Below are 14,716 nucleotides of genomic sequence, written 5' to 3' on the forward strand. Positions count from 1 at the left end.
CCTGTTGGGGTCTAGTTAACGGTCGTGGTGTGTTATGTAGTTACCATGTTGGGGTCTCGTTAACTGTCGTGGTGCGTTATGTAGTTACCCTGTTGGGGTCTCGTTAACGGTCGTGGTGCGTTATGTAGTTAACCTGTTGGGGTCTAGTTAACTGTGGTGGTGCGTTATGTAGTTACCCTGTTGGGGTCAAGTTAACGGTCGTTGTGCGTTATGTAGTTACCCTGTTGGGGTCAAGTTACCGGTCGTGGTGCGTTATGTAGTTACCCTGTTGGAGTCTCGTTAACGGTCGTGGTGCATTATGTAGTTACCCTGTTGGGGTCTCGTTAACGGTCGTGGTGCATTATGTAGTTACCCTGTTGGGGTCTCGTTAACGGTCGTGGTGCGTTATGCAGTTACCCTGTTGGGGTTGTCGAATGAACGTATTGCCTCCAAGATCAAGTGTGTGTCACCGTTAAATACACTACGCTTATGTACGTGATGAACTTCTTTCGCACCGTACGTAGCCAACCGTGCTATTGCACGTGTGTATGTTGAACTTGAGCTGTGCGCCTTTTGGCGTCCTCTGGTCTAACAACGTTTGAGACTAGGCTTGAAAGAAAGCTGTCTCTGGTGTGGACCAATCAGTTTCAAGGACAATGCATATATTATCAGTGTTTTTTTGCTTGCGGTCTGACCACAAGCATTGTGGTTAACGCAGACATGATTCCATGTAAAAGGTTTAAGTTTGGTGTTTTAACATCTTAACACCTGTTTTGTTGCCAGAAAAAAGGGGAAAACCTATTCTCATATGTTGAACTTATTTCGCACCATACGTAGCCAACCGTGCAAATATAATTATGCATGTTGAATTTATTTCGCACAACAGTTAATTCTTGATCATATACATTGCCAGTGTTGATGATGCCCCTGTAACCAACAAGTCCCCATCCAAGGCCACTGAGATTAGATTTCTATCAAGCATACACCGATTGGAGAGCAGTTGGCCATGCACGGTGCGTCAGATGTTCAACACATGCATACGTACTATATCAGAGCGACCGTTTCTTCAAAAACAGCAAAGGCTTGGCAAATGTTGTGTAACATTTTAAACGTTGTATTCGACCTGTGATTGGTACAACAATTGTGATATACCTTAGCTTTTTTTTGTTTCTCCTCAAAATGCAAAGTGACATCAAGATGCAGATTTTAGTAACCACGGCGTGCATTTTTGTCACGTTCCAAACTGTGAACTTTACCTATCTGGACTGTTACATCGGGAAGGGTGAACGTTACACCAGGCAATATGGTTCTTGTTAAGTTGCTTTTTAATCTCTTATAAAGTTTCTAACAGTGCTTTGGAAGGCAGATTCTAATCAAGTAATCACAACTCATCACAAATCCAGAAAAATCGTATGCACTTTGCAATTGAGCAGAAGATGAGAAACACACATTTAACGAAAGCAAGATCCCATTGTATTATACTGCTGAGAGAGATGGAGCTTTACAGTTCTTACTGCCACATCTCCTGGACATGTGTGAAAAAATTAGCTTCATAGCTCATCGGATTTCTCTAGTATCAATAAATAGATTTTGAATATTAGCCCTTTACAAAATACATTTTCTCAACTTGCAAAGTACTGCACTGAACAATGGTTCAATTGAACTCTGCTGCAATGGAGGAAAGCAATAGAATTTACTCAACTCGACCGCACCGTTTCCCACAACGTAGCCGCCCCGCCCCCCAACGCAGCAGCCTATAACACCTAACACGCTTCACGTGCGGCGGTGGTGGCCCATCAAAGCGCTTGTCCAGGCTCAAACCTGCTGAGATCTTCAGATCCGAGGAGATGGGGTGCATTGCGGCCGACTTTTCCACGGGCAACAGGATTAATGGGATGCGATGAGCATGAATGACACTATATAAAATGAAAGTGTCATTCGTATTATGAATGCATTTCAATGTAAATATCAATATAGGCAAGCCTACCACTCTCGCACGCGGTCTATTCTTGCGCGCGATGGCGATATGTTCGGCAGCTAAACGCCAATGTCTTAGGTCTGTAAGCCACCACGAGAGAGAGCCTTCAGGAGAGAGAGTTGGTGTCGTTCTGCTGTCCCTTCTCTGTTGAATGAGTGCTCCAAAGTTTTGGTTGCATGGCCACAATCGCACCGCTGTGGCTTGTACACCGATTGAAAAGCCGGCAATCGTCAAAAGCCACGAGTGGATTTGGAAAATAAAACGCTTGGTCAGACCTTCATCGCCGTGCCATTCAAATACACCACCAATCCCAGCAGCGACCGCTTTAGTAAGGGATAATGGAGAGGCGTGGGCAGAGACTGGCTGCAAGTCGAATGTCAGGTCGCATAAAACGTATGCACCGTCGCAAAGTCTCGGCTGTGAACGCAGCACGATCGCTGCTGCACAACGCCCAGCGCTTTGCGAATCGGCTGAATAGAATTCCTTTTTAAGCGATTGAAAAATCTTTTTTTTTACTACCGTTAAGCAATTATACTAACTGTAACAAACATTCATGGGATTTTCTGCAGAAACGCTGTGGGCAGGAAGCAACGATGACATCTAAATCTGAGTACATCATATTAATTTGCGTCGCAAAATAGAGAATGGTTCACACGGAAAAGCCATGGGTTCACAAGTGCTAAAACACACTTCTTTCAGTGCCTTTGGTGACATTGCCGGGCTATACACAACAGTAAAGTGCTGCAAAAGGCGTTTACAATTGAAGAACAGGCTCGGGCACAGCAATGGGGGGGGGGGGGGGGAGCTATGGGGAAATGTTCAAACTTTTAGAGGGTGGTTATAGAGGGTGGCACTTTACAAAAGTGAAGTGTTATTTGTATTATGATTGTTTATGCTTTTAATAATGAAAAATACGAACTTCAGCGGCGGTTGTAGTTTTATCCAAATCGCATTTGGCTCCAGCTCTTTACGGGTGGTGTGGCCAGTCGAGCCATTGTGCCTGGAGGGGGGGGGGCACACTGCGATGGTAAAACTATAAAACATTTAAAAAGACAAGGCCCACTGATCTACTATATAACTAATTTTCAGAAGCGAACTGGCTATCACAAATGAAAGCTCATAGAAGCGGCTAATCATTGTGCGGAAATTTATAGCAGGAAAATACTTTTAAAATGCACGTTGATTCTAAATGTGGAGGGAAAAACCGAAGGACCCGGATACCAAATATGCAGCAGGCATCAGGGTCAAGATCGAACCCACGACCTCCTGTATACCAGGCGAGGTAGTTAACATCTCATAGCCACCGTGGTGATTCATGCCGCCAAGGATTTTGATTTTGGGTGGTGTCCAAGGGTCATTAAGTTGGTGCAGGGCCCAAACCTAACAGACACCTAGCCCATGCCCTAAAATGGATTATTCCCTTTGGATCAGTGACATGGCAAAATGAACGAAATAATATACTCTACTTATTACATTATCTATATTCTCCACGACGGTACTGATTGTTTTGATATAAGTATCGTATGATTTTTCGTCAGACTAGGGACTCATAAAATCCGTAAAGAGAGGGTCCTTGTATTTAACATCTGCCAGTTCATCACCGTTAATCCCAAGCACGCCTGACTGCTGATGAGACATTGCATGCCGAAAATGGTCCAGGGATGTGTGCTTGTATGGAACTGAATCATCGCCGCTGAAACGATTCACTCCCAGAAGCCCGTGCGGTTAATGGGTTGTGTAAAGAAAACTTCTAATCTCTCACGTCTATAGACACAGATACATGAAGTGGGACGTATCGTCCTGCTGTTGTGTTATTTAAATTGCCCACATCGACACAAATTACAATCAGTTTAACACGTAGCAGGCTTTCGCGACCAATATTATGCATAATCAACGTTTTTGGGTTTAGATCGCGTTATTTATAAATGTGTCGTAACCCTCCACCACCCGACACGGCCAATCAATAAAAAAGTGTCACGTTGACAAAAGACAAAATAGTTCACTGCTTTAGCCCACCGGTGTGTTGAAGAGTGAATCCACAACATAAAAAAAAATTATGAATTCACAACATTTTTTTTCATCCATAACATACATTTTTTTTAATTTTGTGGATTCACTCTTCAACAAACCGGTGGGGGCTAAAGTAGTGAACTATTTTGTCTTTTGTCAACGTGACACTTTTTTACTGATTGGCCGTGTCGGGTGGTGGAGGGTCACGACACATTTATAAATAACGCGATGTAAACCCAAAAACGTTGATTTTGAACAAATTACAATTTCAGTAATTAAAACAACGATGTTCAAACCACAGTGCCTTTTACAGTACCCTAATGCAGTGCCAGTCACGGGTTAAAGAGTACAATTGGTAACAGTTAATACTTGTCGATCCATTCAATGCAGGCCATTCAAGGTCGTGACTGCACACGTGTTTCGATCACCATTACGCAGAGAAGAGCAAACCAGTTAAAACACACGTAGCGCTTTCGCGACCGATATTATCCGCAATAGAGTTTGCTTTGGGTGAGATCGCGTGAATAAAAATGTCCCGTTAAACCCGCCACCACCACCCGACACAGCCAATCGGTAAAGTTTGTCACGTAATCACCGGCGAAACGTCGTAACTCGGGTGATGGCGGGTTTAACAGCACATTTATATTTACACGATCTAACCCCCCCCCCCCCCCCCAAAAAAAAGTCTTATGGAAGGACAAACCAGCACGGCGTGCATTTACAGAAAGCACAACACGACAATTACTGCAAGTAGTAACAGGATGCACCGAAACCGTGATTTTTGACACCTTTCACATCGTCCCTACGCTAATTTACAAGCAACGGAACTCGCCGCTGCACATTCTTGACGCCGAACGGACCCGTTCCCGTGATGCAGCGTTACCTCGAATATTACGAACTGCGCATTTGACGGCACTCCGTTTGCAACGAGCCCAGTAGCTGCGGCAACACATTCTCCCGCGCGTGAGTTTATCGAGACATCCGTGGTACGTCGGTGGCCCCGTGGGCAACAATCGTTCAATCGTGATCACTATAAAAATACACTGCAATCTGTGTGAAGTTGATTTTAGCATTTCACTTGGAGACCCCCCCCCACCCCACCCCCATAAAAAAATACCAATGGTCCAAGTACCCAGAGATGATGGATACATTTTTCTTCAAAGGCCTGGTTCAAATCGTCACGAGACCTATTTCGAGTGAACACCCAAGGGGGGGCATTAAAGAGGCAGCGACATCTTTCGCAGGTCCGCGAGCAGTTCATAGTAAGGAGGTAACTACCGTCACACTCTCATGGTCTCATGACACGCCACCCCCCCCCCCCCCCCCCCCCAGAATAACGTGTACATCAATTGCACTTTAAAGCATTCGATTGTTTAAGCAATAAAAAGACAATAAAACGAAACACCATCCAGAACGCCGGACATAGCGGAAGAGGTAGTTGGCACGGTAATCGCCGAGAGGGAGATGGACACACGACGCAAGGGCGCACGGCGGCGAGCGGAGAGCGATCGCTCCGCCGATCGACCCGATCCCGTCGCACACGGCGTTCGCTGCGGCTCACAAACACTTCACCGCGCCAAACGCTGCCCGCTGCATCTTACCAGCGTGACATCGCCGCGGCCATTCACTCGGAGCTCGCGCTCTACCGACGCCAGAAAATGTGCGGAACTCGCCATGGATTTTTTTTACATTTTGAAATGGGGAGCTTTTCCGAATAATTAGCTACAGCTGCTGCTTACGAGGTAGATCTTCCAAATGCTCTCATTTTCCTCGCTGCTAGATTCTATTTAGAGACGCCGCTGCCACCGCTTTTATTGTCTGCCGGCTGAGTTGACCCTTGGAGAAGAGCAGCGTAGATCAATTGGAGGCAGGGGGAGTGGAATAAACTTTATAAACGTGACTCCCTCTGTCTGGCACAACGCCCCACCCGTGATGCTGCAGGGCCCACCAGCGTTTGAGACAGAGGTGGCATGGAAGACCTCTCCACACTGAACTCTACAGCGGCGGTGGCCAAGACGTAAATCAGGATCCATGGGTGGGACGGTCGCAAACGATACATTTGTGGGTCTCGGGACAAACCGGGTCAAACGCCGGACACCGTGAAGCCAACGACAATTCTCGTTTCGACCGATGGCAAATAAAAAGCCCCGAACGAGAATTAAGTTAATATCTTAAGGGGCCGTCCATAAATGACGTCACGCGATTTTGGACGATTTTTTACCTCCCCCCCCCCCTTCGTCACACGGCGTCACACAAAATCAGACCCCCCCTCAAATATGCTTCAAATCACTTTAAACTATTGTCATTGTAGTAATGTAGTGCGTATTTAATGTGGCGGCACTGCACTCTTGATGTTGGAGAAAACATTTATTACAAAGTCTATTTAATTAAGCAAAACGTGTTGTCTATATTTATTTAAAATTGTGCATTTTGATGCGACGTCACATTTCTCAAACCCCCCCCCCACTCGTCACACATCGTCACAAATGTCTGACCCCCCCCCCCCCCCCCCCCCCAGATGAGTGATGTCATTTATGGATGGCCACTAACGAGAAAATGTCGAACAATAGATGGCGCTAGTATTTGGTATTACCAGGGGATTGGCAACCTTTCAACAAGGGCCATTTTTTTAGTCTGAGCCAAATAGTTCGAGAGCCGCATCACACGCGCAGAGTTACGTGTGCACAAACACGGCGGTTATACAGCAGATGACAAACAAATTCTGACTTGAATATAAACAAAATAGGTGATGGAATGAACTGCGTCTATTTAGATTTTTTCCCCACCCTTAGTAGATCGCGGAAATACAAATGTGTCGCTAAACCCGCCACCACCCGACACAGCCAATTCGTGACTGTTGTACACATTCATCTCGTCACCGAGACACTCCATAGTGACCCCACTGCCTGTCATATCTCATAAATTGCCTATTATCGTTGAGTAAAATGACGTTTAAGATTTAAAACAACGGCTGCCAGCTGGGGAGAGGGGGGTTGGGAATAGAACCCTGGCAGAGGGGCCAAACAGCCGCGCACGCTACACCGGAGCCGCAGGTTTCTGACCCCTGGGTACGTAAACTAAATCGTGCACGGGGAGCTCTTCGACTTTCGAGCGAGTTAGGATCCAGAGATCTGGGTTCGTAAGTCCAACTTTACTCCCGTCGATTCAAAAACACGTTGTACGGCATGTGCACTACACACGGGAACGACTTTAAACGTTGTATAATCTCCTGTAGATGCCGCTGGTTCTTCACGTTCTGCAGATGTAAATGCCACCACCGCCATCTATTGCGCGGTGGCTGAACCTACGACTGGCAGTCCAAACAGGCAATTGGACATACGGACAGATCTGCTCGTAAGTAGAGGAGTCCCTGTATAGAACAGGGTCATTGTTGGTGATGGCTTTGTGGTGGATCGCTGAGCCCTCTGAGATCTACCAAGAGAGTTTAACCGTGCTTGATGGATTGGCCAACGATGGCTGCGGCCCACAGTAAATATGATTATGTGGATGACGGGTCACTGGCAAACGTGCAAATGCTACACGTTGATTTTTTAAATTCGTTTGCACACTCGAAAGTGCTCGGAAATTTTGCATCGCTTCCAATGTTCTCACTCTTGTCGTTTGATCTTGAAACCATGGCTATAAGGCAGGGTGCGCAAATAATAACAATAACATTTCCACGGTTAATCTTGACTCGTTCTTACCGTGTATAGAAAAAAAAAACTACCTTCATCACGGCAACCGTCGAGCGAATCACTTGAGCAACATGGCTAGGTAAAATGTTTTTGATTTCATTAAAAAATATATATACATGCAAATGGATACTAAAATAATTACTGGTAAAATTGCGTAAAACACTCGACTCAATGCGGTTACAATTATTTGGTGGCAGGGAGGGAAATCACCCCCCACTCCCTCCGATTTGATTAAGCTGAAATTCATTAAATTCTCTGTCCACCATTTACAACTGCATTAGTTTCACATTTTACTATGACTGCTTGTTTACCCAGGAAAGTCTCAAGGTTCAGGATGATCCTGCCAGGTGTTTGCAGCAGGGTTGGGGCCGGAGGGCAATGTTGCTGCTGCTGCTGTTGTGCGTAATCCCAACTGAGTATGTTTTGTTATTGTTCTGGATGTTTGGTCAATACCAGTTACATTGTATGTTGTTTTGAGCTGTGGGAGAAAACCAGAAAACCTGGAGGAAACCGACGCAAAGCAGAGGGAGAGCGAACATCTCCACACAGAAGGGCGCCCGTGTCGGGAATCGAACCCTGGCCTCCCCTTCTGCCTGTGAGGTGCGAGCGTGACCACTGCGCCACCACTCCACCACCCTGCTGCCCCCCCTTACAGATTACACCGATATAACTGCACGCTCGGCATCAATTACACGATAGGTCACCCTTTGCATGCAAAGGACTCAAGTTAAAAAAATTGCCATTTCCCCCATCTGCAGATCGGAGCAAGTTTATATCTCGCTCCCATTCATGTTATGTACGGATGTATGTTGAACTTCTTTCGCACCGTACGAAGCCAACCGTGATAATCGGAGGTGCGGGGAAAGGACAACAAACTAATAACCATGTTTTTAAACCATACAAATATTGTATAACGAGAGGTAATGCACCTCGTGCAGAGTGAGGCACTGTAATAAAAATAAACTTACATGAAGAGGCTAAACAGGGCGCAGCGAGCGACAGAGAGAGAGAGAGCAATCGAGCACGCCACTCCCTGTCGGTATGAATGAATGGAATGCGTTCACACTAATTAGTATTACTTTGATTATGCTTGTTAACCCAGGAAAGCTTCACGGAGTCTCACGGGTCCTAGACAAGAGAAAGTTCCGGTTCTCTGTTCCCGTGGCACGAAACGAGCGTCGCGGGAGGCGACATCGCGTGCTCGCTTTCACCGGCCTCTCGCTGCGAAGCTTTCCTCTTTCTTTGACGTTAATCTTCAGGCGAAAACAAAAAAAATCCTCCGCACGAGAACTCGTTCGTGACTTCAATAAAACCACGACAAGTCGGCAAGTCCAACAGCGTATTTACATTGTAAAAGTTCGAGCTAAAAACCTCGTCTTGCAAGCGTGCGATAGACTTCAAGGTTGCCATCACGTTATTGCACAAGATGCACCGCTGGGGAAAGGGCCGGGGAAGTGCGGGGGAAGGAGGGGGCGGCGGTGGAGGCTTCACGCTCGACGGGCTCTCTCCCAGCACAGGCGAGCACGGCGATCGGCCACAGCGGCCGAAGTCGGTCATTCCCCAGCCATCGCGCCGTTCACACGTCGGTCGTGAATTCGTGGTGCGAGCTGCCGTCGCCGAGCAGCGAGTGCCGGTCGAGCAGCTGCACGGAGAGGGCGGCGGTGCCGCCGGCCATGCGCTTGTCCGCGGTGAGCGACGCGATAGACGTCTGGCTGATGAACTTGACGCGGTCCCAGACGCCTAGCTTGGGGGAGGTGCGCCCGTCCACCCAGGCGGGGCGGTCTCCCATGCCCACGGCGACGCTCACCTCCGAGAGGCTGCACTCGCGCACGCGGCCCCGGGTCTGCGCCTCCAGGCGCAGGCGGCTCGGCTTCTTGTACCTGACAAAAGACAAAGGTCCTCCGGCTGAACAGACTGCTGGGGCAAGCGCTGCGCAGCGAGCAGCTGTGACGGCCGGCACTGTGGCACACGAGGGGGCGGGTGGCCGGCACCGCGCCTGGCGACCTTTGACTCCCTAGGCCGAGTCAAGTTTTTTCAAGTTTTAAGTTTCATTTATTAGGTGTAGCAAGTCAAACAATAACAACCATAAGACGTAATCATAGGGTTTTTCCCCCTTCTTCTGGCAACAAAACTGAAACCTCCTTACAAGGATTCATGTCTGCATTAACCACAATACTTGCAGTCAAAATGCAAAAAAAAACACACTATGATAATATATGCATTGATTAATCCTTGTAAAAAGGCTCCAGCCTTGCCGCCAAAAAAATGGGAAAACCTCTATTATTATCAATGAAGGGGAGGGCCCAGGACCATGTTCAGATCCTCGTCACTGGTGTTGGCCATGAGCGGGAATTGAACACGGGTTACCGGGTTCATAGTGCAGCGCGCTAACCGCTGCACTACCGCTCCCCGCTGCACTACCGCACACGCGCACGTGCACGCATGCACGCAGATGCATGCGGGACCACAACAGTGAAACCACAGCACGACCAGTGCACACATTTCCTGCTTCGCCGAGACAGATTTGCTCGCGCCGCAACACGTAACGCGCGCGCGGCGATTGCGCGTCCAGACATTTCGGCTCATGATGTACGCAAACGATTCAAGGACATTCATTCTCCGAGAGCCACCGACAGCGCCCTGCTCGGCGTGCACCGGCGCTCTGGGCTCCGAACCCGGGGTCACCAGCGGGATTTTATCTGCACGGCACCCAGCGCTCTGGAATTCCCGGCCCTTGGGAGGTCGAGGACTCGGAGTCGATAGCTGAAGACCCCACCATCCGATTTAACAAAGCGTCTCTCTCCACCCACCCTGCCCGGCTTTCCCTCTCCCCCACTATCCCCCCCCCCCAACCTAGGTCTCCCATATTATGTTGGTTAGTTTAACACGTAGTCGTAGGCTTTCACGACCAATATTATCCACGCGCCTGGTGTTGCAGTATTTCCGAGTGTAACCAGGGCACCACGGTCGCCAGATGTAAACTACCTCGCGATCCCCGACCCTGACGCCTATATATTTCGGAGTGTGCGTGTCTCTCTCTCCATGTGTTCACGTGGAATTTCCTCCGAGTCCTCCGGTTTCCCCCCCCCCACATTAAGAATGAACATCGCGCGTTACGAGTATTTGGCTGCTGTAAATGTCCACGTGACGATAAGCCACCTCGTTGGGCTATCATTTGTGGCCAGGTCGCGTCTGAAAACGAGCTGTATGGCTCAGTGGGGCCTTACCAGGTTAAAAAAAAAAACTGAATTCACAGCTGTTTGCCAATGCCGCCGTCAACCGTACCCCAGCCAAACGCACGTAGGCCACGGCACTACAGACGGCGGGGCGTTAGCTCACCTCTTGAGCAGCAGCGACGAGAGCACAACAGACACGGACGAGGCAGCCATCGCTGCGGCCGCCATCCAGGGTTGCAGCACTAGCCCCGCCGGCATGAACACCCCTGCACACGGCGGCACAAGACACAGAAGGCGCGGGGCAAGTGAGCACGGAATGGTATACAGACACGCGAAGCTTCGCGGTGTTTTGCGCGTCCTTAGCATTCAACTTTCGGCACGTGTCTTGACGGGTATAACCGCAAGATCCGCCCGGATCCGTTCGATGCTCTCCGAGCTGCGGTGGCTTCCGTTTGCCGAACGAATCCGTTATTAGGTCGCGCTCAATGACCCGCAATACCTCGCTCATCTCGTCAAGGGGCATAAAGCATCACACGAACTCCGGTCATCCACGCAGCAAGTGGCTTTTGGCTCAGCCATCGAACAAAGACGGTCACCACATCACACACTTTCAGATTCGCTTCCGAGGCCGTCTGCAATGCTCATGCTTCTCTAGAACAGCTTTTTGTGTTTCGTTTGTTGCCAAAGTAGTGGTGCTGCCTCAATAGGCCTGACATTGTACTTCCTCCTCACTTCTGATTATCACGGTTGGCTACGTATGGTCCTGAAGAAGTTCAACATACATACTACCCATAGACTCAACACTGCACCATAAGCCCAACACTGCCCAAAGACGAACACTGCCCACAGACTCAACACTACCCACAGACTCAACACTACCCATAGACTCAACACTGCCCATAGACTAACACTGCCCATAGACTCAACACTACCCATAGACTCAACACTGCCCATAGACTAACACTGCCCACAGACTCAACACTACCCACAGACTCAACACTACCCACAGACTCAACACTACACACAGACTAACACTACCCATAGACTAACACTACCCATAGACTCAACACTACCCATAGACTCAACACTACCCATAGACTCAGCACTACCCATAGACTAACACTACCCATAGACTCAACACTGCCCATAGACTAACACTGCCCATAGACTCAACACTACCCATAGACTCAACACTGCTCATAGACTAACACTGCCCACAGACTCAACACTACCCTAAGACTCAACACTACCCATAGACTAACACTACCCTAGACTAACACTAGCCATAGAATAACACTACCCATAGACTAACACTACCCATAGACTAACACTACCCATAGACTAACACTACCCATAGACTAACACTACCAATCAACTCAACACTACCAATCAACTCAACACTGCACCTCCGATTATAATGGTTGCCTACGCACGGTCCGAAATAAGTTCAATATCCATACACACTTACATACAAGCACACTCCCCCGACTGTCGAGGACGCTTCACTGCAACCACCACTGGCCCCTTCTCAAATGCCCATGTCAGTATCCTCCCCGGAGATTCCGTACGGACAAAAGAAATCAACGCCTTCCACTCATTGGTCTCATCCCACACCACCAACCTGGCCACTGGTAAACCGATCTAATCCTTAGTCGACAGCGACAGACAGATGAGCGCCTTGTCCAATAAAGACTAGAAATTCTAGATTTGAAGCTTTCGTGACTGCAAGGATTCATATTCTTAGGTTTTTTCGGTAATGTCACGTAGGAAAAAAATTAAAATTAATAAAAGTAAAATAAAATACTTTTATTAATTTTAATTTTTTACCTACGTGACTTTACCGAAAAAACCTAAGAAAATAAAGAATAGAAACTTTGAGCGTGTCCACAAATTGGTGATACTTCTTGAGTAATTTGGCCGTTAATAATAATACTTTCATTTAATATTCAGCGTCATTCACCCTAATAGCATCTCATAATGCTGCACATGAATTATACATAAGGACCAAATCCTATATACAGCCACTACACCAATAGAATAAAAATCCTACGACGACTACTCCCAAGAAAAACCATAAATTAATATACAAATTTAGAAATGGCACCAAAACAAAAAAGCACAAATATCACACGAGGTCCACACATCCCAGACCACAATCCCAACTTTCCAACCAGGAGGGCCACAAAATTACGACTAATTCATACCAATGGATCAAATGTCCAAAAATTTACAATTCTTCCTCCAGCTGACCGTGGATGAGAAGTCCACTTTTATGGTCGTAAAAAGATTGGGTCCGACTCACATCAATGGATGTTTACAAGATCTGCTCGGCTATAAATCCCAATTCTTCGGGTAGCTTCCTTCTGATACACACGCCATGTTTGTTTGTTGTAGTACGGAGTTAGAATGATGGCTTTAATCTAAGTTGTCTTGTGGTTGTTGTTTGACTTGCATCCCACTGGGATTTTTGAACACAGCGTTGGTGTACGGTGCTTTTTCTGCAATATTTGCTGTATTTTCTTGGATTTTCTGTTTGCACATTGTCACATAGTCACTTTAAGATGTTTTCTTGTTCATGTTTTAGTTTTTTTTTTGTTGCAGTTGCACCCGATTCAAGAGCCCAATTGGTCACAGGGCTATACCAAATAAATGAAACTGAAAACTGAAACTGAAAACTCCTGTGAAAACTCATCACATCCCTGTTTAACATTTCCCCTCGTCACCCAAGACTCGGACTCATTCTCTACTACGTTTGGGAAAGAGAGCTTGCCTTCCCCTCCCGTCGATAGCATAAATCCTTGGCCGCCACTACGAAGGAAAGGGTTTGACCCGGAACACTACTCTCGAACAGAAGACTTCTTTGGGGCGCCGACAGGCTGAAAGGGAAGGACGGCAAGCTTCCACCGGGAGCACCAGTTCCACATATGGCAGCAAACCAGCAGCTCTGCACAGTTCAACGCACAATCACATATATAGAGACGCAAGGGAAGCCTCCGTCCTGCCTTGTTTGTATATTGAATTACTTTCGCACCGTACGTAGCCAGCCATGCTCAATGGCCTTCCGCTGCATCGAGAATCGGCCCGGCCTAACAGCCCTTGCTGGATGGGCGGGAGAGAGGGGGGCGCGGAGGGAGCGCTTGGGCACGTTTGTCCCGGAGACAGCTCCTAGGGTGTTCGTACCGCACTGCGCACGTGGGGTGGGGGGGTGGGGGGGTAGGTGAGCTGTGCGCCGAGGGGAACCTGCAGCAATGGGGATCCCGACGACGTTGTAGATGAGGGCGAACACGAAGTTGATGTGGATGCGTCGCACCGTCTTCTTGGAGAGGTGAATGCTGGCCACGACGTCCAGCAGGTCGTTCTGCGCACAACAGACGCGGACGGGGCTCAACACCTACAAAGACAAAGAGCTCCCGTATAGCCTCTAATACACCGCAGGGACGAGTGCTGTTAGTGAACGTCTATGAAGGTGGACATGGCACAAAAGCGGGCGGGTGGCTTGCACCACGCCCAGGCCCCCTTTGCCTCCCTCTGCTGCAGCTACTGGTGGCAGAAACGGGCCCGATGAACAGGTCTCGGTCTCCACGTTCCATTGGGTAGAAAACACAACGGGAATTAAACTCGCATTGCTGCAAAATGCGCAATGAGATTCCCTACACAATGACGATTCGATTCCGACCCTGACGATGCCTGCTGTATATTTGGAGTTTGCGTGTCTCTCTCAAACAGTGGTGAGATGTTAACTACCTCGCCTGGTATACAGGAGGTCGTGGATTCGATCCCGACCCTGACGCTCGTATACGTGCAGTTTGCGTGTTTTTCTCTCCCCGTGGTCACGTGGGGATTTTTCTCCGGATTCTCCAGTTTTTCCCTCCACATTT

General features: G+C 48.1%; 1 protein-coding gene across 2 annotated transcripts in view; it reads right to left on the bottom strand.

Annotated features, from left to right (window-relative positions):
* Positions 1 to 6,885: 6,885 nt before the first annotated feature.
* Positions 6,886 to 14,716, bottom strand: part of LOC133357664 (copper-transporting ATPase 2-like) — a 53,285-nt gene continuing 45,454 nt past the window's right edge. For both annotated transcript variants that reach the window (XM_061575748.1, XM_061575747.1), the window contains exons 20-22: positions 14,079 to 14,196; positions 11,002 to 11,104; positions 6,886 to 9,542 (exon numbers count right to left, since the gene is read on the bottom strand). In XM_061575748.1, the coding sequence (XP_061431732.1) occupies positions 9,239 to 9,542; positions 11,002 to 11,104; positions 14,079 to 14,196 (525 nt within the window). In that variant the 3' untranslated portion in view covers positions 6,886 to 9,238. The remainder of the gene's footprint in view (positions 9,543 to 11,001; positions 11,105 to 14,078; positions 14,197 to 14,716) is intronic.

The sequence above is a fragment of the Lethenteron reissneri genome, chromosome 59 (assembly GCF_015708825.2).
Source record: "Lethenteron reissneri isolate LAM-NWPU_2019-01 chromosome 59, ASM1570882v1, whole genome shotgun sequence".
In the NCBI taxonomy this organism is placed as follows: Eukaryota; Metazoa; Chordata; class Hyperoartia; order Petromyzontiformes; family Petromyzontidae; genus Lethenteron; species Lethenteron reissneri.